Genomic DNA, 25,404 nt, shown 5'->3' with positions numbered 1-25,404 from the left:
TGCCAACCCATATCCCTTTGCCTTTTTAAACAAAAATAGCTGTAGAAAGAAGTGTTGCTGTTATATTTTTGCAAATCTCTTTAGTCTGAGGTTTCATAAAAAGACTCTCCATGTAGCTCTGGAAAATTCCAGAGCACCTTTGTGACAACACGGAAGGTATGCTGGCCTCAGAGACTCCATAGAAGGGTCTCCAGAGTTAGTTACCCTTTGAAGAATTGCTGTGAAATTGGAGTTGGGCTTTCTGGGCCAGGGCTATGCTTTCCTTATCTGTAGATGGGGAACGAATGTCCCTCCCCTCCAAAAGGCCAGCCACTTAACTATGCCAAGTACACAGTAGAGATGTAGAGTTTGGCTGCTTTTCCCTTTCTTGTGGCCTCAGTTTCCTTGTTGATAAAACAAAGACCTGAGCTGGAGCACATCCAAGGCGCTTCCGGCTCCAGCGGAGGACTGTGGTTGTGTCGTGTGAAATGTTCCCGGATTCCACACTTCCCACTCCAGCACCAGTGGCTACCTTTCCCTTTTCAGCTCGCAAGGCACAAAAGCATGCTCTGTTCCTCAGGAGATGCAAACACGCTCGCACCCTCAAGCTCCCGATCTCTCTTGCCAACCTGGATGTACATGAGTCACTGGCGACATACCGCTGAATTCTACGCCCCCTCATAGCCAAGACATACACACAGGTGCACATAGGTCCACAGTTCCATGTGCACCGTGCACATGCACGTTCTCATAAATATGCACTTGCTGCAGAGACAGCTCTGGAGATCAGACACAGAGGCTGGTGGCCTGGTAGGGCACGCTGCGGACGGGTGCAACCACTCCAATCCTTTGGCTGCTCTCCCGCGGGCGCTGGGCCTGGGCCTCCCCCGCTCCGCCTCCGCGCGCGCCCCCGCCGCCCGCGCCGCGCCGCAGTCCGCGTCCACCAACCCCGGCTGCCAGTGGTGCGGTCCCAGTTCAGCGCAGCGCTCCGGAGCTGAAAGGACTGCAGCCAGCGCCCCGAGGTCAGGAGGAATAGGTGGCGCCTAGAAAGCGGGTAGCTGAGAGCTGCGGCAGCCCGGAGGTGGAAGCTCTCTAGAGAGGGACAGAGCAACCTGCAAGGGAGCAGCGGGGCGCCGGCAGGCTGGTGTGTGGGAGACCCTGCTGGAGGCATGGCTGGGCTACTAGCCAGCCGGGGCCCGGGGCGCGGGCTCCTGGTGTTGTCCACGCTGGGGTTTTGCCTAATGCTGCAAGCCAGTGCCAAGAGGCCTCCTAAGACGCCCCCCTGCCCACCCAGCTGCTCCTGCACCAGGGACACCGCCTTCTGCGTGGACTCTAAGGCAGTGCCCAAGAACCTGCCTTCAGAGGTCATCTCCCTGTGAGTGTGTACCTAGCCTTGGGGATGGGGGAAAGGAAGGAGGGCACAGAGCTCTAGAAGAGAGAAAGCCCGCTCCTCTTTTCAAAGGACTCAGGCCTGGAGCACCTCCCCCCACACCCCGGGGTTCCTCAGAACTGGGGACTCCAGGCCCTAGTCTGCAGGGAGCGCTGTAATCATACAGCAGCCTTGGCTTGGGAAAACCAGAGTTCATGGCCAAGAATGAATCATCACCATCAGCAATGAGACCTACTGTGTGTGGGTTGGAGGGAGTGTCTACATGAGCATGCTGGCCCCTCCCTATGAGGTCACACCAAGGACAGAAAGCAGGAGGACTGATTGCAGCAGGGGGAGGGGTGGCAAGTGAGACTGCCCTCGTGGTAGGTAGGTACCTTGGCTCGAGCCAGAATGGCCACTGGGGCTGCTGTTCTGCACACAGCTGGGCTAGCCTCACTTGCAGCAACTGGCCCATGACCCCCACCCCCACCCCTTCCCTGTGGGACTAGAGAGGCTGCCGCCAGGTTCCCACATCTTGCTGCCCTATCCCTCAGCAGCACCAACACATTATGGGTATTGGGTAATGGCATCGATGCTAGCAATGGAACCTGCTCTTGGCTGAGAGGGGAGGTGAGCCCGGGGCCACTGGTGCTTCCGGAGGTGGCAGGGGAGAAGAATAGTAAAGGAAGGCCATTGAGTTTGGGAAAGTAAAGGACACATGCAGGTCGAGACTAGGACTGCTGAATACAGGAGCCAGTGTCCTGTCCACCTCTGTGCCCAGGACAGGTCCTTCAGATACACAGTATTGACTCATGTGTTCCCTGCAGGACCCTGGTGAACGCTGCCTTCTCGGAGATCCAGGATGGAGCCTTCTCCCACCTGCCACTGTTGCAGTTTTTGTATGATGGCTTCGTGGAAGGGCGGGTTGGGGCGTGGGAGAACCGGACAGAGGCTGAGCTTGTGTGGGAGTAGGTGGCAGTGCCGGTTGAAAATACAGAGGCCCCCGCAGGATATGCTGCAGAAGGTGGAGGGTCATGGGGGACAGGGATCCAGGGAAACTGCACACAGAAGCCAAGAATGTGGGGTGTAGAACACAGATTTGGTTTCTTTAGACATTCTAGGGAACGGGGTTGCAATGACTTGGGCCAGTGCCAGAGACTGGCCGCTTCAGGGCAGAGGGTCATCTTAAACACAGGTGGCTCCAGGGATCCGAGTTTGGGAGGCATGGTGGACAGTTGTCTCTGCGTGGGGTAGCATGGGTTGGGATGAAGAGGAAAAGTCTGGAAGAGGAGAGGCAATGGAAGTGGGCCGGGAGCCGACTTGGCAAGACACCATTGCCTCCCACCGTATTTAGGAGCAAACAGGGGAGCTTACGGCATGGAAACAAGTTTCAAACTTGGTCTTGCTGCCCAGGGGTCCTGAGGTATGGAAGGAAGGAAGGGTAGCCAGATGTTGAGGAAGCTCAAGGGTTGGGGGCGACAGGCACCCGCTTGTGCACTCTAACTCCACCTTTGTCTCCCCAGGTTACTCAACTCCAACAAGTTCACGCTGATTGGAGACAACGCTTTCACAGGACTGTCACACCTGCAGTACCTGTGTGTGGGAGGGAAGGGTCAAGGGCAGGGTAGAAGGAGGGAGCCCAGGCCCGGTGGGCTGAGAGGAAAAATGCAGCGAGAAGGCTGGGAGTATGGGGGTGGGGGCGGGGAAGGAGCCCTTGGCTCCCCCTGGCTGTAGGATCAGGCAGAGATCATTTCTTCCACTGCCTTGCACCCTCCCCTTACCCTCTCCCCCCCACCTCACCCCCACACACACCCCCAGCATCTTGCCTAATACCCTATCACTATGGGTGTGAAGTTATTGCACACTATGGAAGCCTGTCTCTGGCTCCTGTGCTAGGGTCTGGCCTCAGATGTAGTGAAATCCCTGCTGGGGGAAAGTTCTGGAACCCAGAGTGGCAACTAAGGCAAGCTCTTATTTTCTCCAGCTTCATAGAGAACAATGACATCTGGGCGCTCTCCAAGTTTACCTTTAGGGGACTCAGGTCCTTGACACATCTGTGAGTACCTGACACCTCAAAGCACGCGCGCACGTGTGGGACTGGGACCCATGTGTCCTCTGGATTTGGTCATGATCTTTAAGTGACCCTGGGTCTTTCTTGCAGCTCCCTGGCCAACAATAACCTGCAGACACTGCCCAGAGACATCTTTCGTCCCCTGGACATCCTAAGCGACTTGTAAGACCTGAATCTTGCCTCTCCCCACAATGACACAGAGGGCATAACCCCTGAGTCCTGCCTCTCCCCACAGTGTCACAGAGTGAGAGTCAGAATTAGGGGGATCAGAGACTTGGGAGGGTTCAGGTTTGAGAACTCTGAAAAGGTGAGGTCGTTAGATATAGCTGGGAGCCTTCCAAAGTGCGTTGCTTAAAGGCCCACACGACCCTTTTCATATGCATATCAGGTATGCAGGGCAAACACCTGTGTGCTTTTAAAATATCTGGTTGATCTGAACTAACATTAAATAACTAGCATTATCTGCAATCGTTTGCCAGTATTTATACAAAAATAAAGTAAAAGCTCCTGATTTTTGTCAATGTGGGAGGAATAGGGATGCAACAAACAGCAGGGTGGGTTGCCCATTGCAAATGTGCCTGGAAGCTCTTCGGGCCTGTAATCTCAGCTACCCTGGAGGCTGAGGCAGGAGGATCACAGGGAGTAACGTTTTGTCTCATGATTGAAAAGTGAAAACAGGACTGGTGGATACAGACCACCACTTGCCTAGAATAATGTGCTCAGTCCTACATTCCAATCCCCAGTGTTACAAAAATTAAAAATTAAAAGTTAGAAACAAAGCAAAGCAAAGCAAAGCAAAACGAAACCAAACCAAAGGCACCTGGCCAAGCAGGTAAGCAAGCAGGGGCTTTGGCTCAGCCAGCACACACACCTCTGACCATGCCTGTGTTGTGGGCGGCTGTGTCCAACCCAGCTAATGTGTGAGCAGTTCATAGCAGCTTCTGAAGGCTAGGTGGGCTTGGGGGGGTGGGGGGTGGGCAGAGCCCCTGAGGGTCTGCCCCCTTCTGTTCCTCACCCTTACAATCCAGGGACCTGCGGGGCAACGCGCTGAACTGCGATTGCAAGGTGAAGTGGCTGGTGGAGTGGCTGGCACACACCAACACCACTGTGGCCCCCATCTACTGTGCCAGCCCACCCCGCTTCCAGGAGCACAAAGTGCAGGACCTGCCTCTTCGGGAGTTTGACTGCATCACCACCGGTAGGACGTGTCACCCCTCTGGCTGAAGGCCACTCTGCTGGGTACACCCAGCACCCCAGTACCCCCAGTGGGTTGGTGCCTTATTCCTTGGAGCTGATCCCACCCACCTGCACCTCTTGTCCCTGCAGACTTTGTCCTCTACCAGACCCTGTCCTTCCCAGCAGTGTCAGCAGAACCCTTCCTTTACTCCAGTGACCTCTACTTGGCTCTGGCCCAGCCAGGTGCCAGCGCCTGCACCATTCTGAAGTGGGACTATGTGGAACGACAGCTTCGAGACTATGACAGAATTCCAGGTACCTGCCTGTGGCCTGCCTACGCTGGTCCTAGCTGGGCGGGGCCCAGGGCGGGGGGGTGGGGGGTGGGGGTGGTGGTGACAGGAGGCTCTGTTGTCCAACTGCAGTCAGTTCCTAATGGAAGAAAGATGGATGAAAAATGGTTTCTGCCCATAAAGATCTCACTGGGGTTGAAGAAGGCCACTATATACAAAATAGTATCTATAGAGCACAGTATAATACATACAATAGTTATCTATAGTGTCCCAGTACTTGGGATGCAGAGAAAGAAAATCACCACTAGTTCAAGACCAGGCTGGCCTTGTAAGGTCCAGGCCAGGCAGGGCTCCCCTATCTCAACAAACTAAACTGAACTAAACTAGAGTATGGACCCTGAGTCCTGGGTGGCCAGTGCCCTGGGAGTGGAGCTCTGTAGCCGCTCTCAGTTGTGGAGCGTGTTTGAAGGTTGACCTTCCACTTGGGGGCGGAGCTACCTGACACTGCCTAAGCCCACGTGTGCTTCTGTCCTGTCCCGTCCCGGCAGCCCCCTCAGCCGTGCACTGCAAGCCGATGGTTGTGGATGGCCAGCTCTATGTAGTCGTGGCCCAGCTGTTCGGTGGCTCATACATTTACCACTGGGACCCCAACATGACACGTTTCACCAAGCTGCAGGACATCGACCCGCAGCGTGTGCGCAAGCCCAATGATCTGGAAGCCTTCCGCATCGACGGTGACTGGTTCTTTGCGGTGGCTGACAGCTCCAAGGCAGGTGCCACTAGCCTCTACCGCTGGCACCAGAATGGCTTCTATTCTCACCAGGCGCTGCACGCCTGGCACCGCGACACCGACCTAGAGTTTGTTGATGGTGAGGGCAAGCCACGGTTGATTGTGTCTAGTAGCTCTCAAGCCCCTGTCATCTATCAGTGGAGTCGTACTCAGAAACAGTTTGTGGCCCAGGCAGAGGTGACTCAGGTACCTGATGCCCAGGCTGTGAAACACTTCCGTGCTGGCCGCGACAGCTACCTGTGCCTTAGTCGCTACATCGGTGACTCCAAGATCCTGCGCTGGGAGGGTACCCGTTTCTCTGAGGTGCAGGCCCTTCCCTCCCGTGGTTCTCTGGCCCTACAGCCCTTCCTGGTGGGTGGCCACCGCTACCTGGCGCTGGGCAGTGACTTTTCCTTCACCCAGATCTACCAATGGGATGAGGGGCGACAGAAGTTTGTACGGTTCCAGGAGCTGGCTGTACAAGCCCCTCGGGCTTTCTGCTACATGCCCGCTGGAGATGCCCAGCTGCTCCTGGCTCCCAGTTTCAAGGGGCAAACACTGGTGTACCGACATGTTGTGGTGGATCTCAGTGCCTAGAGGGAGGTTAAGTCCTTTGGGTTCCTCAGGGTGGTGCTGTATGCTGGGTGGGGGACCTCTGTGAGCAACTTGTGGTCCCAAGTGAAATCACATATGGCTAACCTGTATATGTACTCCCACACACATAGACACACAAGTGGGCCTGGGCACACACCAGGGACTAGCCCAGGGGAGCCATTACTGTAATCGGCACCTACGTATGGACCAGGCCCCCTGGTGTCCAGGTTCTCCTCTGCGTGTGCACCAGAGGCTCCTCATCTACAGTGCCCCCATGCTCTGCTCCCTCGCTAGTATGTCTGAGTGACGCAATGGGTGCAGGAAAGGGTGAGCCATGTGGCCTTCTCTTCTCAAGCTTAGCCTTCTGCCCTCTGGCCTTTCCTGTGGATGCTCAAGGTGTCTGTGGACCTGCTTAGCATCCGCAGCTGCGGCCTCCCTCCACGTGTGCCCACACTCCCAAGTGTGCCTGCCCACGCCATGCTCCTTCTGCATGCGCCTGTGGACGCTGATGGCCTCCTCAGTTACATACTTGTGCATACGTGGCCCACACTCCTGTTTCCACATATGCACATGTCTGGGAGCGTGGACACGAGCCGACTAGGTGCTGAACCAACAGGCTTCCCCGTCATCACCCAGCTGCTCTTCTTGGCGGGTGCCTGTAGCACCCCCCACTTTCTCTGCTCACCCCAGTGTGTCCCCCTCATGTGGCTAATAAGGATAATAACAGTACGCATGGCCATGGCCTCCTGGGGACAAAGCCACTTGATCCTGAAGCAATAATAGCCACAGAGGCAACGGCAACTGGGTTCTTTGCACTGCAGCATACTTTTCTTCGCACTAGACTTTTCTTCTATGACTCAGTCCTAGCTCACCTGGACACAGGTAGAAAGGCTTTCTCTGGATAGTACTGCTTTTTCAAGCTTGGGCTCTCTCCTCTCTCACCCCGTCTTACCCTAAACTGTGATTGCCCCTTAGGTGGATATAAAAAACTGGCCAAGGCAAGACTCCTGAGGGAACCTGAGTTACTTGTGTGGGGGCCGGGAACATGTTGGGGGCCTTGGCACCCCCCCCTCCACTCCATGGAGATGCTTCTGGAAGCTTGGCTCAGTGGGAATCTGGATGTGGGTGGCAGGAGGGACACCTAGCAACCAGGTCTCTGCTGCCCTCTGCTGTCCACTTGGAACAGCAGCCCAGAAGCAGGAAATGGCCAGATTGAGAGGATTTCTTGTGGTCTGTGGCCCTCGGGGGTGGGGTGGGGGGTGGGGACAATGCTATGATTCCTTTGCTTCAAATAAAAACTTCCACCCCACCGCTAGCTCTCAGGTGTCCTTGTCCCTGCTACACACAGAGACCACAACCAGCTTCCAGGCCCTCTTCCTCTTGGCTCCTCTCCCTCAGAGCAATGGGCACCCTCAAGGTCAGCTGGGGCTGGGGTCAGGAGTTCACGGTGACGCCACTCAGGTGCTGGGCTGTGTGATGAGTCTCTCACCTGGGCCTGACTCACAGCCCAGTGCTCCTTCCTGGAGATTACAGGCCTGAGCCCCTAGGTCTGTCCCTTTGTCAGGGACATGTCTTTGACAACATGGCAAAGACACGTTAAGCCTTCAGCAGCCCTGTCTTTCTACCGTTCCCTCCCTGAGCTCCCCCCCCCCCCACTGGGCAAATGTCCACCATTGTCATCATCCCCCACCAAGCACCTTGGTGTCCTAGGTAACATCTTGGTATCTCTTCTTCCCCATTTTTAACCAGCCACCGAATTCTCCATTCTGTATCTCTGACTGTTTCCAAATGAGAATTCTTCACCCCCCCCCACCCCCTTGCCCCATGACAACCTTTATCCAGGCCTGTCCTCATTACTACAGTCCCCGAGTCCCTCCTGCCAGCCTTCTCACAGCCTTCTGGTCTGCCCTTCCCGAAACATCTCTCCATTATGTCATCTCCTACCCAGGAGCCTGCTTTGGCTCCCTGCTCTTCTAAAAAAAAACAAAAAACAAAAAACAAAACAAAACAAAAAAACAAAACAAAACAAAAAAACCAAATCCATGGCTTTGTGCCTAACAGCAAGCTCCTCGGGACCTGGTGCCAACAGACACAGCAACGCTGGTCCCTCTCCTGCCTCCTTCTATCCTGTGCATTTCTCAGACTACAGCGAGAACCTGTAGGTGGTGGAGGTGGTCATCACACAAGGGCTGGCGCTGAAGCAGTGACGAGGGCCACTAGGGAATGTGAGGCATCTTGGGAAGAACACGCAGCCCTGGGTTGCAAAGCTGCCATGTTCAGCTGTAGGACCTCTCTCCTTGTCACTCCCCAGACTTGAAGCCATGGGAACCCCTTGGCATCTTATGTGAAAAGAAACAGGGAAAAGGATAAAAACGGTAGATATGGCAACAACTCCAGGAAGGGGGGGGCTGGAATGCTCACCCCTGCCCCCCTCCACACACACACACACACACACACACACACACACACATAGACCTCTTCCCTTCTCTTGCTTTTCATCTTTTCTCCAGGATGGCCTTTCAGTTCTCATGTCTCATGTATATGTCTGTCTTAATCAGGGTTTCTATTGCTGTGAGGAGACACCATGACCATGGCACGTCATAAAAGAAAATATCTACCTGGGGCTGGCTGACAGTTTCAGAGGCTTAGTCCATTGTCATCATGGCGGGAAGCGTGGCAGCGTGCAGGCAGACACGGTGCTGGAGAAGGAGCTGAGAGGTCTGCATGCCATTGGGCCTACTTGAGCTTTGGAAACCTCAAAGCCTGCTCCCTCTCCCCCCACCCCCCACCCGTGACACATTTCCTCCAACAAGGCCACATCTACCCCAACAAGCCCACACCTCTTAGTCTCTCTCAAGTAGTGCCATTCCTTGATGACTAAGCATTCAAATATATGAGCCCATGGGCGCCACTCCTATTCAAACAATGTCCATGTGTATCACATATGACTGATCTGTCACAAGAGAAGGAGACCAGGCCTGAGAGCTCCAGAGCACATATCAACAGCCTGCCGTGAACGCCACAGCTCAGACCACGCACATGTGCACATGTCGGCTCGATTACTTTGCTTGGTGTCAACTGATTTCCCTGAATCTCCAATCCTGCAAGGCCGATTAGTAAACCTACTTTGTAGAGTTCTGATTCAATCCCCTTCCTGAGGGAAAACAGTGAATGGTATTCAGGCACTTTACCTTGCCTCTATGTGTCTGCAAAGTGGGTCTAGTGATGCCTAACCAAGGGGGTCATCTACCATGGGATAGACCAGTGCATGTCAGGCTCAGCTTCTCATCCCTAGTGAGATTTTAGTGTGTTAAATACATAATGGGTGGATGTCAGGCCCCTTGAAGACTGTGCCTGACACATAATTATAAACTATATTTGTATTTGAGATGGAGTGGCTCCGAGAAGTGGGGAGGGATGGTTCTTGAGAGTGAGAGGAAGGCCCTCTTTGGTGACAAGTGCCCTCTGAGAGTGAGGGTTCCCCCACCACCTGCAGTCTCAGAGTTTCTGCATCCTTATCTCTCATCTGTAGCTTCAGGCACCTAGCCCGTCCCCACCGTCCCTGACCACCAACTGTGGTAAGTGACAGGTCCAGGATTCTGCTCAAATCATGTTCCTTCACTCTTAGCAGAGCAGGAACTTTTCACTCCTTTCTGTCCCATCCCAGGATTACGGTTCTCCCTTCCTTTCTTCCTTTTGAGATTGTATCACATAGTCCAGGCTGGCCTTAAACTCACTGTGTAGCCAAGAATAACTTTGAACTCCTGACTCCTGCCTTCCACTTCTCAAATGTTGAGATTACAGCTGTATACGAGCATGCTACTCTTATGTAATTCTGGGGGTTGGACTCAGGACTCCATGAATATCAGGCAAGCACTATATACCGACTCAGCTCTCTCCCCGGCCGTGCCCACTGAGGTTGCCAAGGGAAATGGCTTTAGTTTCCCAGACACCTTAGCCTTCTGTTGCCCAGCTGCAAGATAAACATCGATCCTAACAAGCCACTCCCTTTACTGGAGAGAGACATTCTCGCCATCAGACGTTGAATGCCCAGCTTTCTGTGGCATGGCTGCCTGGTCACCTGCTGGAGGGGTCAGCCATGAGTCTCTGGAGCTGCTTAGCAACTCAGGGTAACTAGATGACTGTGTCAACAGCTCAGGACTAAAGACTACAAGAGCCAGAGTCGTAGCTGCCAGCCGCACACTCCTCTGTGAGGAGCCCGGCTCCCAGCATCAGACCTCTGACTTCTGTCATTTAATGTTCCCAAGCACTCGCATCATGGCCAGGAATCTCCATGGGAGAGACTGTCCTAGCTGGGAGAGCTCAGAATGGCCACAGGCAAGCTCTTTCTGGCGAATGAAAACAGAGGAAAGCCGAGAGGCTTTTTGTTTTGTTTTTTCTCCTCCTCCTCCTCCTCCTCCTCCTCCTCCTCCTCTTCTTCTTCTTCTTCTTCTTCTTCTTCTTCTTCTTCTTCCTCCTCCTCCTCCTCCTCCTCCTCCTCCTCCTCCTCTTCCTCCTCTTCAACAGGATTTTACTAGATAGACTGCAGGCAACTTGCAATCCAATCCTCCTGCCTCAGCCTCCTAAATACTTGGATTACAGGCAGGTATCTCCACACTCAGCTTGAAACAAGGCTTCAGCTGGCCTGAGGAGATGGCCTAATGGGCAAAGTGCCTATTGTGCAAACACTAGGGTCTGAGTTTGGGTCCCTAACAGCTATGTAAAAAGCCAGACATGGAGGCACATCGAGGTATCCCAGCACTAGAGGAATGGAGACAGATCCTGGAGTGGTTAGCAGTCAACCAGTCTAGCTGAACTAGAGAGTTCTGGGAACACTGAGAGAACTTCTCTCAAAAAATAAAGTGGAAGCTGGACACGGTGGCACACGCCTTTCAACCCAGCATTCAATAGGCAGAGGCAGGGAACTCTCTGTAAGTTTTAAGCCAGGTAGGCCTATATAGTAAGACCCTGGTTTTTGTTGTTGTTTTTGGTTTTTCGAGATAGGGTTTCTCTGTATAACAGCTCTGGCTGTCCTGGAACTTGCTCTGTAGTCCAGGCTGGCCTTGAACTCACAGAGATCCACCTGCCTCTGCCTCCCAAGTGCTGGGATTAAAGGCATGCCCGGCAAGACCCTGTTTTAAACAAACAAACAAACAAAAAATGTAGAGAAATAATTGAGAAAGACATTCTGGTGTTAAGTGCTGCCCTCCACAAGTCCCCTGCCGGCACACACACAAGAGAGTCAACCAGTGACTGAACATCCCAAAGGCCCTGGCTTCCCACGGGCTTCCAAGTGACGGACAGCTATCCCTCCCTTCTTCTATAGTTCTCCACACTCCCTCAGTTGGTTCTGTTAGTTGTATCTCTCTGCCTTTAAGGAGGGCTGGAGCCATGCAGGGCTGGAGAGATGGCTCAGTGGTTAAGAGCACCATCTGCTCCTTGAGAGGTCCTGAGTTCAATTCCCAGCAACCACATGGTGGCTCATAATCATTTATAGTGTGATCTGATGCCCTCTTCTGGCCTGCTGGTGTATACGTAGGCAGAGCACTGTATATATAATAAATATTTAAAATTTTAACAAAAGGAAATACACACACTTTATGCTTATTCGTTTGATTGTTGTTGTTGTTGTTGGTTTTTTGTTTGTTTGTTTGTTTGTTTGATGTTTTTGAGACAGGGTCACACACTGTCCTGGAACTCAATATGTAGACCAGGTTGGCTTCAAACTCAAAGATCTGCCTGCCTCTGCCACCTAAATGCTGGGATTAAAGAGTTATACCACCACACCTGCCTAAAGAATCAGATCTGGCCAGGCGTGGTGGCACGTACCTCTAACACCAGCACTCAGAAAGCAGAGGCAGGTGTATCTCTGTGAGTTCGAGGCCAGCCTAGTCAACTAAGAGAGTTGCAGGACAGCCAGGGATGTTACACAGAGAAACCCTGTCTCGAAAAACCAACAAACCAACAAACATCAGATCTGAGGGGCCAGAGAAATGGCTCAGCAATTAAGAGCACTGGCTGCCCTTCTACCGCCCACACAGAGGCTAAGAGCCCCTGTAACTCTAGTTCCAGAGGGATCTGATGCCCTCTTCTGGCCTCTGCGGGTACTGCACACATGTACACAAACACATGCAGGCAAAGCACTTATTAAACACATTAAAACCTGTATATATCAGATCAAGAAGGCTGGGGGTATGGCTCAGTACAGTGCTTTCCCCAGCGTGCAAGAAGCCATTGTATGAACCAAACGTGGTGATCTGTGCCTCTAACACCAGCATTTAGAAGGAAGAAGCAGGAAGATCACAGGTTCAAGGCCTTAGACTACATGGGATCCTGGCTATGGAAGAAGAAAAGAGATGGTTCTCAGAATGGATGGAGAGGGGCTCGAGAGATGGCTCAGAGGTTAAGTGCACTGACTGCTCTTCCAGAAGTCCCGAGTTCAATTCCCAGCCACCACATGGTGGCTCACAACCAGCTATAATGTGATCTGATGCCCTCTTCTGGCCTGCAGGTGTACATGCAGGAAGAATACTGTATACATAATAATAAACTAATTTAAAAAAAAAATCAAAATGGATGGCGTGTCTGGAACCTTCTTAACGGGATCCTCAGGTCTTGGTGTTCCTTGTTTCTCCAAAACAGTATGGGGGAGGGGCACTAGGAGCAAGGGAGCCGCAAGGCATGGGGGAGTTTCTCCTGTGGGCAGGTTTCATTGCTGGCTCCCACATCTAGCAATACCAATAAAATGGATGATAATAATTAAGACTGCATAATCACCATGTGTTTGTTTATTCCCAAGAAGCCTCCTTTCCCTGCCTCCCATCATTACTAATACTATCCTCATAAGATGGTGGGCGTTAACTGTGCTCTAATAAAAGACAGTAACTGCCCGTGTTTCCACCCCCACAGCCCTGGGGTAGCTTGGCTTGCACCCTTACCTCAAGGAGGGGGTTGGGGGGTTACTGATCGCCTTATTTTCAGAAGGAGCGACTGAGACAGGCAGCAGAAGTCACAAAGAAAGAAACCCTATGTATAAAACAAACAAACAAACAAACAAACAAAACCCCACAGCCTTCTTTGTAGCATCCTCCCTTCTTGCAAGGGTACTCATTTTACCAGGGTAACTTCTTTAGGCTCACGTCCCCTCCTAGGGCCACTTGTAGCTGGCTGCTGCTGATTTCCTAAGAAAATTGACCACACCACCCATTTAGCCCCTGGCCAGCAATAAATACCACTCGGTAACATTGGGCCATTTACATCACCGAGTACATTTCTTTCTTTTTTTTTTTCTTTCAATATTTTATTTAATTTTTAATTTATGTGCGTTGGTGTGAGGGTGTCAGATCTTGGAGTTACAGACAGTTGTGAGCTGCAGTGTGGTTGCTGGGAATTGAACATGGGTCCTTTGGAAGAGCAGGCAGTGCTCTTAACCACTGAGCCATCTCTTCAGCCCCCTGAGTACATTTCTTAATTTAAAAAAAAAAAAAGGATCTTTGCAAAGATTAAGACCATAGGTGAATCTGAGAAGCTTCTTGCAGTAGATAGTTGACACCACTGGACAACATGAAGAGAGTGAGCAACTTTGGAGCAGTCGGACCTAAAAAGGATGTCGTCTGCGTCACATCCTCCCTTCAAGGTTCAGGGATCTCTGCAAAAGCCGGGACAGAAAGATTGTAAGAACCTTCCATGAGAGAGTGTTTTCCAGACCTATGAACTCACAGAGACTGTGACAGCGTGTGACCTGCACAAACTTGAGCCAGACAAAAATATCAGCACAGAAGACGGGAGGTGGGCACAGGTCTCATCCCAAGCCAAGAAGCAATTAGGAGGTGCTGTCTGCAGAATGAGGGAAAGTTAGTGCTGCTGGGGAGAGCAACTGCACTCCAGGCCAGCTCCTGTGCTCCGCAGTACTTGGCCAACACAAATCAGACTCCATGGTTTTGCTTGGTGTGTGTGTGTGTGTGTGTGTGTGTGTGTGTGTGTTTCTTTTATTGAAAATAGGGGTGTGGGGGGGTTCTGGGCAGTAGTGGTGCACACCTTTAATCCTCACACTTGGGAGGTGGTGGATCTCTGAGTTGAAGGCCAGCCTGGGCTACAGGAGTTCCAGGACAGCCAGGGCTACACAGAGAAACCCTGTCTCAAGAAAACCAAGGTGAAAACAAACAAACAAACCAAAAAACCAAGATGATGATGATGATGACGATGACGACAGCAATAATATATTCAAGTTTGTCAAATGTTATATGGCTCCAGTATGGTCAGCCTTAATCCCATCGTTTGACACAACAGCAGCAACAACCAATGAACACAGAAGCACCGCAAAACAGCGAGTGCTGACTTTAGAATTCTCTGGGATATTTGTATCTACTCAGAAACAGGTTGAATTTCAAACTTCTGGTAAAGACGACAGGGGTGAGCCTGGATCTTCACTCAGTCTCTCAAGATGTTGGGGTCAGACTGGCCAGGCCTGTGAATCTGGCAAAGCTGTTTTAGTGGAACCCTGAAGCCCACTGTTGGGAGGATGGATTCCCAGCCCGACTCTTCCCTCCTTTCTCTCACTGGACTGCTAGACTACATGGATGGTGGATCAGACTAGAAACTGCTTCCTCTCGGCCAAGCACTCATTTTATGCTCTATCTTATTTCCTTTTGTTTGTTTGCGACAGTCTCTTGATATATCTGTAGCCCAGCCTGGACTGGTAACTCTTCTCCCTCAGCCCCAAAGGTTCATGCGTTCGCCACCTCACCTAGCTAGGAGTCCGGGTTATTTTTGTTCCTCTCTTTCATTCTGTTGTGACTTCCCACCTGCTAACCTTTCAGATCTGGAAGACTATTCGACCAGTGGCCCCACTTCCGAGATGCGCGGAGCATTGCCGCTTTAAGGGACAGGCGTTTGGTGTCACTGACCTCGTCCCGCCCCTCTGAAGGCTTCATTGCGCCTGCGCCTCACACTTGAGCGCTGGGGTTGGGCAGGACGAGGTTCCGTGCAACTTTCAAGTGAGTTACAAACTCCGCCCCGGAGACTGGTGCTGGTGGTCGAACTCTCTGGGACCCCGGCGGCCGGTGAGAACGGAGATCCGGACCTGCCACCCGGACCCGGAACTAGCAGCGGCGCCCTGGACGGGCGGACGCGCGGTTCTCCGCGGTAGGAACTGTGGGACCGAGCCGCCAGGATTCGGCGGCGCGGGGCGGAGGAACGCACTGGCCTGCCTTGGTCCTAAGGCGGCTTCCTCCGCAAGGCCCTACTGGTTTCGGGTTCGCCAGACTCCCAGCACTGTGGGATCGGAGTCAGGGTGGTGATTTCTGCCTGCGCCGAGGGACAGGTGTACCGCAACACCACTCGGCCCCTTGCCCCAGCTCCTGAGCGAGCGTCCCTCCGGTACTCTCTTGGGGTCATCCCCCAAGGCTGTCAGAATGGTGTCCTGGATGATCTGTCGCCTGGTGGTGTGAGTACAGCCACTGTGAGCCACCCCCTCCCCTTTATCCCCGAGTGCCAGCCTGCCTTTGGGTGGAAACTGGAAAAGAAGGGAAATTTGGTAAAGAAGGGAATTTTCTGAACTCCATGACTTCCTCCCGCCCTCCCCCCTTCCGCCCCGCACCCACACACAACCAGTCCAGGAGGTCTGAATGGGACCTGGTCACTGCGTTTCTACCTTGCAGCCTTCTGGAGTGAAAGGGACCCTTCTTACATGCACACTGCAGACAGGTGCAGGCAAGGCTCGGGCCCTTTGCCACCCACAGCCCTGTGAGAAGGTGATAGGTGCAGCTGTGGGCGGAGAATCCAGGTGCCTTCCCATGTGAGCTGCCACATGACCCACCACCCTACCTGCAGCCTTGGAAGTCTACCCCTCACTTTTCGGATATTCCAACACCTGGCTCAAATGTCCCCCACTGCATCCTGGTGGCCCTGTGCCTGGTGTTCTCACCCACCTTGTTGTGTGTTCTCAGTCTGTCCCTGTACCCATGGGCCACCAGTGCAGGCCTGGGCAGGCTTGGGATGTTTGTAAACAGCCGGGTGGGGAGGCAGCCTCCAGGGCACTGACTCAGTCACCCTGGGTTGTGCAAACCAAGCGGGAAAAACAGGGCAGTCACTGCCATCTCGCACCCTGGTCAGGGGCGGCAGCTACCACCTGGCAGGGGGAGGGCGGGGCATGGTGCCCCTTACACGTCCTATGGCCGCTGTGTTCCAGGCTCATATTTGGCATGCTGTATCCCGCGTATGCTTCCTACAAAGCTGTGAAGAGCAAGAACATTCGAGAATATGTGAGCGCAGAGGGATGGTGGGAGAGCTTCGCTCCCTCGATACTGTGGGGTCAGGGAGGGGGTGGCAGGACCTGGTGGTGAAGGGGGAGGGGCCGGGCTGGCCTCTCTCGGAGGGTCTTGTGGGTGAAACACACTGGGCGCGGAATGAAAAGCAGTTTCTGAGGGGCTCCTGTCTAAGCAGACGTGGGGAAATGCGCCAAGCAATGCAGTGGGACAGGCTTTCAGGAATTTCTGTCTGTGGGTTGGGCCAGCTAGGGGCAGGCGCTGGCACCTCAGGCTCCCAAGCTGAGCTCTTCTTGTGCACTCTGGCCCCACAGGTCCGCTGGATGATGTACTGGATTGTCTTTGCCATCTTCATGGCAGCAGAAACCTTCACAGACATCTTCATTTCCTGGTTTGGCACAAGGACTGGCAGACCACGGGGGGGGGGGGGGGGTTGGGAAGGCTCACACACTACCTGGCAGCTGGCTCACACAAATCCCGCCCCCTTGCACCCACAGGTTCCCTTTTTATTATGAGATCAAGATGGCCTTTGTGCTATGGCTCCTCTCGCCTTACACCAAGGGGGCCAGCCTGCTTTACCGGAAGTTTGTCCACCCATCCCTATCCCGCCACGAGAAGGTACCCCTTGGGGGAGGTTGAGGAGGAACGCAGAAGGGCGTGTCGGGGAGAGGGTGTGTCAGAGAGGAAGCCCTGTATCTCAGGTTCAGGGAGCTGAGATGCCTGGGTCTTATTTCCTGTTCCACTGCAGTTTTGCTATGGGACCGCAGTAGGGGTTGGCTCTCCCCGTCTGCCTGGATGACACATATGAATGACCTTTAAGGGTGTGCATGCCAGCAGGAAGTTATGTGGACATGGAAAAATGGACGGGACACTCAGTGAGCTGTGGAGTGGGTGTAAGAGGGCGGCAAGCCCTGCTGCTATTTCCTGTTCCGAGCATATATACCTGTGGCTCCTGTGTCCTAGGTAGATGTGGGCTAGGGATTATGAGAACCAGTAGCTTCTTGGGGGGGGGTCTGATCTGAGCTCTCCTCCCTGGGTCTGCAGGAGATCGATGCGTGCATTGTGCAGGCCAAGGAGCGTAGCTACGAGACCATGCTGAGTTTCGGGAAGCGGGGCCTTAACATCGCTGCCTCGGCTGCTGTGCAGGCTGCTACCAAGGTGCTCTGGGCCCCGGTGCTCACAGCATCAGCCCCACTCCCAGTATCGTTGAGGTGGACCAGTTCTGAATCTTGTGCCCCAGTGATTAGCTGAAGGCTAGCTTCCCTGCTAAAGCCTTTCCCCCTTGTAGCCCTCCCCCCCCCCCCGCAGTTAATACAGAGCCTCCCATCCCTCACCTCCTAGAGTCAGGGTGCTCTAGCTGGAAGGCTGCGGAGCTTCTCCATGCAAGACCTGCGCTCTATCCCTGACACCCCTGCCCCCGCCTACCAAGATCCTCTCTACTTGGAAGACCAAGTACCCCGACGCAGACCCCCAATTGGTAAGAGGAAAAGGGATCCAAAGCAGACCTGGGAAGGTCAGCCTGTCTACGGGTGAGGGGAAAGCTGGGAGTGGCCCCACCCAGGCTTGTATAGATACTCAGCTTTGCCATCCATGGCCTCTCTTCCACAGGGTACCGACCAGGCGGCCTGCAGGACAGTGACACAGAGGATGGCTGTTGGTCAGACAACGAGATAGCCCCCCAGCCACCTGTCCGGACCCGAGAGAAGCCTCTGAGCCGCAGCCAGAGCCTTCGGGTGGTCAAGAGGAAGCCACTGGTGCGAGAGGTCAGTGTGGTGGAGGGGGACTGGGTGTGAGGGTGGTCGGTTGAGCCGCCATGTTCACACCACTCATGGTGGATTGGCTTTCTCTCCCCAAGGGCACCTCACGCTCCCTGAAGGTCCGAACCCGGAAAAAGACCATACCAGCAGACATGGATAGCTAAAGCATGCAGATTCGGGCCATCTTACCTCTGGAGCCAGCAGGGGACCATTTGCTGCTACACCAAGCTACCTGGGCTCTGCCCCTTTCGGCTTCTGCAGCTGCCTAAGGGGCACATGGTGTGGTACCCTGCATTGGGGATGCACCCACAATATACCAAAGCAGGCCAGGCCCAGGGGCCTATTTATTGCCTTCCTCAAACATGGGACCAGAACCCCACTAGTCCCTATAAGTGAAATCAAGAGCCCAACCACTGTGTAAATTCCTTCTTGTCTTTCAAAGTACTTGACAGCCTTTTCCAAGGCGTGTGTGTGTGTGTGTGTGTGTGTGTGTGTGTGTGTGTGTGTGTGTTTCATGTTGGTAAGTGAGGTCAGGCTTGTGGATGTTTTTATAAATAAATACCAAACAGTGCTTGGTCTCCCCTGATTTGTCTCATCACTTTTCATATATCGTAGCTGACAACCCACTGCAGGCTCTGGTAAAAGGGTGGGGAGACTGCCAGGAGATCCCTGTGTATCAGCGAACTGTCATCACAGCAGCACCTCAGAATTGCACCTAGGGACCCCTGTGGAGTCACGCTGGAGCCTGGTGTGGTGGTACAAGCCTTTGATTACGACATGGTTGAGGGAGGGCAGGCAGGAGGATTTCTCTGAGTCCAGCGTGATCTACATAGCAAGTTCCCGGACAGCCAGGACCAGAGAGGCCCTGTCTCAAAACAGTAGTTAGACGGGCCTTGAAGTGAACTCAAGAGTCAGGAAGTCAGTAGTGGCCCTTACAGGTAGAGGCAACAGCATGGAGAGGGTGTAGAAATTACGCTGAGCAAACCTGGGAAGACAGCTTAGGTCTTCCATGAACCTGGAGTAAACATTCACGAAGGATCAGGGTGAATTTACACTCTAAGCCACGAGAGGGCAGCAGCAGCCTGGGACCAGCCTGCCCCCACCTTCCAGGTCAGGGTGGGCGGGGCCCAGAGACTAGCCAAAGCCTCACCCTGCTGGGGCCTGGCGGCTGATGGGCCAGGCCAAAGGAATGATGCCGAATCCAGCGTGGCCAATGGTAGCCCTTTCCTGTTGCTCCTTGCTGATCTGTGGCCTGCTCCATCCACAGACCCAGACTCTTGCCCAGGATTGGCTCTAATCCATCTCCTTCGATCCTTGGGTCATCTGTCCCTGAAGTCGGAGTCACATGGTGCCCGGGGGTGCTCCGCCCTCCCACCCCATCTGCCCTTCCTATCCACTTCGGAGGAAAAACACGGGCTGCTAAACTGGTGTGGCCTGCGAGGCTTAACTCTTGGTGGAGGGATTATCTGGGTCTTATTGGAGGGAAGGCACTTAATCTGTGTGGCTGATTTAGCCTCTCACGGATTGGGATTCCCTCTGATTGTGATGCTGATCTGCCGCTTCATTAATTCACTCAAAAGATGTGTAGCTACATACCGTAGGGGTGAGAAGACATGGAAGTGGGTACAACTGTAATCCCCATTTCCCAAGTAGGCACATAAAGGGCAAATGGCCCAAGGTGGCCTAGCTAGCAAATGGCAGGATTGGGCTTTGGACCAGGCAGCCTGGCTCCAGAGTTGATGTCCTTAATCACTATTCAGTAAGTGAGCTGTTCCTTGCCTGGGAGGCACTGAGAAGGAGCCCGGCTCGTATGGGATATTTGTTGCGTGCCTGACCTTGCGCTGGCTATTTCTCGGAGATGGTTTCCTTGAATCCTCTCTTAACAGGGCCAATGTCCCTTTTACAGGTGAAAAGGCTTTCTCCTCTACAGTGGTACTGCTTGGAAAGGTAGGCAAGGTTGCTTGGTCCTCCCAGCAGACCTGTTGAAGCCACTGTCCCCAGGGTCTGCAAAGCCCGTCATCTCTGCCATCTCTCTTCTTCCTTCCCCACGCCACTTTGTCCTCCCACCCCAACTCACACATCTTTTTCAGAGCCCTCTCTGCAGGAGAGCCTCTGCCTTGCTCATTTGGCATTCCCGCCATCACTGCTCATGAAGGGACTTCTGTTTTCATCTTGACTAACATCATTTTTTTTCCCCCTGTCCCTCCTTTGTCGTGACTTCAGAGCCAGCCTTATTTTACTGTTGTATCCCAGCCCAGAAAAAGTGGTTGAACTAAGGTGAGGTATTTTTATAACTGTGTGATTTGGTGCTGAAATCCTGCATATTGTCTGGCTTCTGTCCTCAAGCATCCCTCCAGGAAGCTCTGGGAACCCTCTCTAGCTAGCTCCCCAGCCCAGGATTAGAAATCATGGAGTCATGTGTCTCCATGCTCGTACCTCCAAACATGGCTCCTAACCTCAGCCCAAGGCCTGACACCTCAGAAGCCTGAAGGACAATGGCTACCAAACCAACACATGCATCAGATGTTTTAAACCTCTTCAGGATGGAAGTGAATCTGTTGCTCTGGTGTCTGTGCCCCGTGTCACCTCAGTTCCACCACATAGCTTTCCAAACACCAGTGTCTCTAAATGAATGGCTGGCTAAAATTGTATGGCCACCAGGGCCGGGCGTGGTGGCGCACGCCTTTAATCCCAGCACTTGGGAGGCAGAGGCAGGCAGATTGCTGTGAGTTCGAGGCCAGCCTGCTCTACAAAGTGAGTCCAGGACAGCCAAGGCTAACACAGAGAAACCCTGTCTCAAAAAACAAAATAACAAAACAAAACAAAAAACGTTGTATGGCCGCCAAGGCATCCTGAGGCCACAGAGGGAGAAGTGAGTAGGAGTCCCAGCTGTAAGCATTTCCAGGCCGGTATAAATGTGAGGCTGAGACTTGGGGCACTGGGTGGCACCTAAATGTTCCTCAGAGCGCCTCTGCCTCTCTGAGAACCACCCAGACACACCTACACTATGCTCCTCTGGAGAGGGTCCCTAGCCCACCACTCATCCTCCAGCCTGGCCTCTTTAAGGGAGGGGGTCAGGCTTTGTTGCTGCCTTCCAAGGGCCACCGATTTTCTACTTGCTACCAGTGTGCCTAGTCTCCCCACATAGGATCAAGGTTGGAAAGGACCTGACACCATCAAGGCTGATCCTTAGCACATACCTTCTTTTTCTCCCCCATCCCCTCACCCTCCCCCCTCCCCCCCCCCCCCCAGACAGGGTTTCTCAGCGTAATAGTCCTGGCTGTTCTGGAACTCTCTTTGTAGATTAGGCTGGTTAGCACACACCTTGCGTGGTGTCCGGTCCCATTCACTCCTCAGCCTTTCCTACCCTTCCTGGACTATTATCATGACAGCTAAGGCTTCCTTCTCATATTCTTTTCTCTTTCTGCCTCACCTCCTGTCATCCCTTTAGCCCTCTGCTTCTGGCTCCATCACTGTCCCTCTGACCTGTGGCCCTTCATTGTCCTAGTCACTTTCCTCTTTTCTGACTTCTATGTCACAACACACAGGAACCCATGGCTGTATTTTTAGCTGCTACTCTCAGCAGCATACTAAGCCTCTAGATCCGCCCCCTACCCCACTCCACACACACACATGGGGCCTAAATTGGGGGTCCTAGCAGGCTCTGTACTCCACTGGAGGAGGCAGAGGAGGTGGTGGAGGTGGGGTGGGGTGGGGTGGGGTGGGGTGGGGTGGGATCAGTTGGTTAACTGCTCAGGTGTTTGTTCCCATTTCTCATCCAGCATCTGAGACTGGTGCCCACAAACAGGTGACCTTCACTGCAGATGGCTGGTGCCTAGGGTTGGGGGATCTTGGGGGCAGAGCTGGCATTGCTGCAACACACAGATCCCAAGCTCAGCCTGGAATACAATGGAGGCTAGATGCCGGTGGGGGAGGGCTAGAGAGGAGGAGGGCTCCAGAAGAGGAATTAGGTCAAGGATGTGGGTGGGTGGGCAAGAGGAGAGGATCGCATCTACCACTGAGCTTCCTCCTGGCTCCAGCAGCATCTCTACACTTCCCTTCCCTGTCCCCTCCCCCCTGGTCCTGGGAGATTTCTCCCGGTATCCCTCCCGTCCTCCGTGTCCCCCTCCTCAGCCATGGCCACAGGGGTGGGGGTGGGGTAGGGGGAAGCCAGCCTCAGCTGTCTGAAGGATGGAGGGGCTGGGGAAGCAGGGCTAGGTGCCCAGACGGCCGCGTGTGTGGGAGGGGATGTCCTCAGATGCCCTCCACCCGGCAGTCCCCGCTCTGACGTGGGTGCCCCCCCTCTCCCCGCCCGGATTAGTGGCAGCTTGGCCTGACTCTCCGGGGCTCCTTCCCCCGCCCTGCCTGCTGCCCACCCCTGGGCAGGGGGCTACTCTGCCTGAGGGGCACTGTGCTTGCCCAGGTAAGGGTCTCTGGGGTGGAGAAAGGGCAGCCGGCTGAGTGAGGCTGTGCCTGTCGGCACGAGTGTGTGTGTGTGTGTGTGTGTGTGTGTGTGTGTGTGTGTGTGTGTGCACCAGCATGTGTGTCAGTGCACGAGGGGTTGTTGCGGGCTAGGGCTGGGCCCATGTGAGTCTGGGGGTGCTAGTCAGTTTGCCAGGTCTTTGGTCTGGTTTTGTGACCACACACTGGGTGGCATTCCCCTCTGTGTTTGTGTCTTTTGTGTGTGTCCTCAGCTCTGCTCCATCCTCAGGCACAGCACAGCCAGCTACAAGGACTCTGGCCTGTAGCATAGGCTCTAAGGCAAGGATGGGGAAACGTGCTGAGATGGGGGTGGTGCTTCTTTCTCCCCCACCTTCATCTCCACTAACCCCCAAGCATTCCAGAAGACTGTCCTGAGAGCTCTGGTCTAGTCCAGGCAATATAGGCTGACAGGCAGATATGGCAACTGAAGGGGTGGGGGTGGGAGGTTATCTGTTCAGCTCCCCTGAGACAGTCCCTGTCACCCCAGGGAAAGACAGCCAGCCACAGGCCCCTAGGACTCTGGACAGCCCAAGCTTCCATTCTGATCTCTTCCAGACCTGAAGCCACAGGCCTCTCCCACAAGCCTCTGCTAAGGTAGGCCAGAGGCCGGAGAGTGGGACCACAGGCGCACACACACACACACACACACACACACACACACACACACACACACACCAGCCCACCACCTTGTCCTGGAGCCAGGCCTGGAGCTGGGGGCCAGGCTGGAGCCTTGGTATTCCAATCCCTGTCCGACCCGTCTCATTTATCTCCCATAGCACACTAGGGTCAGGCCACCCCCCTAGGGAGAGGATAAGAAAAGGAGTATGGAAAAACTCAGCCATGTAAACAACTTCTGCCAGCCCACCCCACCACAGACTTGGTCCCTGTGAAGGCGAGGGGCTAGAAGGATCTATATCCATAACGCTCAAGTCTCAGCAGTGGCAGCTGGTATGGACCTTGTCTCCTGAGAGTACCCAGCCTGTTCTCAACGGTTGGTGGAAGGCTTCTTGCCTTCATCCCTGTCCCTTGAGAGTAAGGCCTTGGGCTTTTCATGGTACCCCCTGTCTTCAGAGTTGATGGTGTGACTTGAAACCAGCTTGTGGCCACCAGAATCCATCCCTTCCACAGCGATGGGCGATGGGCGCGAGTAGGTGGTGTTGCTTCTGTTTCAGACTGGGCCGGGGAGGCAGAGGAGTAGAGGGGCAGGAGGTGGGTGCCTTCAGGGAAGGGAAGCGCCCGTTGGGCGTGTGGGTTTCTGTGTGTGTCTGAATCTGTCTGTGTGTGTCTGAGTCTGTCTGTTTGTGTGTGCGCTCTGGAACCACCCCCGCAGAGGAGCAGGGATGCTTCCTCGGGTGGAGGGTGCCCTGTTTGCCCATTTCCTCTCCTACTCGCTGTTCCCTCCCAGCAGCCACTCCCATGGGCTCCTCTCCAGGCTGGGCCTGGGAGCACCAGGAACATTGAGGATGGGGCAACTGGAGCCTGCGATGGCTGTGGACCTCTGGTCCCCTCACCACTCCGGACACTTGGTAGAAATCAAGGTCCTTAGGCCAGGGAACAGACCAGACAGCAGGCCCTCCCAGGTTCAAAGCATAGCACTTCATAGGATTGTGCCCAGAGAGGGATGCTGGGAAGGGGCTTGGGCAGGACACCATGAAGAGTGGCTTGGCCAGGTGAAGATAAAGAAAGAGGTAGGGAAGACACCAGCCACGGGGGTGTGCCCAGAGCTGAAAAGGACAGGGAGAGAGAGTGGTCCAGCAGGCACGGGCCTGCTGGCGTGGGTCGAAGCACCCATCACTGACCCGTGAGAACCCGACTGCCCCTGCCAGCTCTGGCACTGACCCCTCCCTGCCGCCCCGCCCTAACACCCTGGGGGGCACCCCGCCTCATCCTGGCCTAGTCCGGCCCCTCCCGCCCTTTGCTCCAGTTCCCGGGCTTGGCACCTATAGTGGGGGTGCTGCCCGCCTGCCAGGCTCCGGGCCGGGCCCACGGGAGGGTGGGGCGGCTGGGAAGCTGGCACACTGCCCCAGGGGAGCCTCTCTCGGCAGGCGCCCGGGTGCCGCGGGGGGGAGGGGGGAACAAAGGGCTCATTCTCCCCGTGCGCAGCCGGTGGCATCGCCGGGGCGTTGGCGGAAGCCCCCGGGGCTCAGAAGGGGGCAGGCCCAGGCGGGGCCGCCGAATCACGGGCTCCTGTTTCCCGCAGGGTGCTGGAGGAGGAAACCGGCGGAACAGCTTCCCCACTCTCAGTTGCGCGTCTGGCGATGGCGATCAGAGGTCCTGCTGCGCTCTCCGCTGCGCTCTCCCTCCATTAGCCGCGCTACGCGGTGCTGCGCCCTCGCTGGTGCCTCTCTCCTGGCTCACGGGATCGGCCCCCCACTTCCAGGCACGACCCCCTTCCCCGCCCCTCGGCCTTTCCCCCCCACTCAGCCATCTCCGACCCGGGGCGCGTGTTCCCCCCGGCCCGGCTCCTTCTCTCCCTCCGGGGACACCCGCTCCCTAGCCCCGGCCCGACCCTCCCCAAAGCGCAGCACGGAGTCTCGGCGTCCCATGGCGCAACCTACAGCCTCGGCCCAGAAGCTGGTGCGGCCCATCCGCGCCGTGTGCCGCATCCTGCAAATCCCGGAGTCCGACCCCTCCAACCTGCGGCCCTAGAGA

General features: G+C 54.6%; 3 protein-coding genes across 5 annotated transcripts; all 3 read left to right on the top strand.

Annotated features, from left to right (window-relative positions):
• The first annotated feature begins 550 nt into the window (after nucleotides 1–550).
• On the top strand, nucleotides 551–7,573 carry LGI3 (leucine rich repeat LGI family member 3). 2 transcript variants are annotated; one of them, XM_084767888.1, is made up of 8 exons: nucleotides 551–1,001; nucleotides 2,176–2,247; nucleotides 2,872–2,943; nucleotides 3,333–3,404; nucleotides 3,510–3,581; nucleotides 4,448–4,617; nucleotides 4,746–4,910; nucleotides 5,434–7,573. In XM_084767888.1, the coding sequence occupies exons 1-8, from the start codon at nucleotides 703–705 to the stop codon at nucleotides 6,249–6,251; spliced, it is 1,740 nt and encodes a 579-aa protein (XP_084624014.1). In that variant the 5' UTR covers nucleotides 551–702; the 3' UTR covers nucleotides 6,252–7,573. The 2 variants fall into 2 exon arrangements, with proteins under 2 accessions (XP_084624014.1, XP_084624015.1); XM_084767889.1 differs by having other exon boundaries at nucleotides 909–1,354.
• A 7,684-nt stretch (nucleotides 7,574–15,257) lies between these two features.
• On the top strand, nucleotides 15,258–18,856 carry REEP4 (receptor accessory protein 4). 2 transcript variants are annotated; one of them, XM_084768138.1, is made up of 9 exons: nucleotides 15,258–15,392; nucleotides 15,487–15,693; nucleotides 16,438–16,510; nucleotides 16,828–16,904; nucleotides 17,011–17,131; nucleotides 17,558–17,671; nucleotides 17,855–17,990; nucleotides 18,122–18,276; nucleotides 18,369–18,856. In XM_084768138.1, the coding sequence occupies exons 2-9, from the start codon at nucleotides 15,662–15,664 to the stop codon at nucleotides 18,432–18,434; spliced, it is 774 nt and encodes a 257-aa protein (XP_084624264.1). In that variant the 5' UTR covers nucleotides 15,258–15,392; nucleotides 15,487–15,661; the 3' UTR covers nucleotides 18,435–18,856. The 2 variants fall into 2 exon arrangements, with proteins under 2 accessions (XP_084624264.1, XP_084624265.1); XM_084768139.1 differs by lacking the exon at nucleotides 15,487–15,693 and having other exon boundaries at nucleotides 15,261–15,392.
• Nucleotides 18,857–22,567: 3,711 nt separating this feature from the next.
• Nucleotides 22,568–25,401, top strand: HRURF (HR upstream open reading frame; the record flags this gene model as incomplete). Its single annotated transcript, XM_084767652.1, has 2 exons — nucleotides 22,568–22,693; nucleotides 24,953–25,401. Exon 2 carries the CDS (start codon nucleotides 25,297–25,299, stop codon nucleotides 25,399–25,401), a length of 105 nt encoding a protein of 34 aa, XP_084623778.1. The 5' UTR covers nucleotides 22,568–22,693; nucleotides 24,953–25,296.
• Nucleotides 25,402–25,404: the final 3 nt, after the last annotated feature.

Source organism: Acomys minous (assembly GCF_964271855.1).
Source record: "Acomys minous genome assembly, chromosome: 18".
Lineage (NCBI taxonomy): Eukaryota > Metazoa > Chordata > Mammalia > Rodentia > Muridae > Acomys > Acomys minous.
This window is presented reverse-complemented; position numbering and strand designations above follow the sequence as displayed.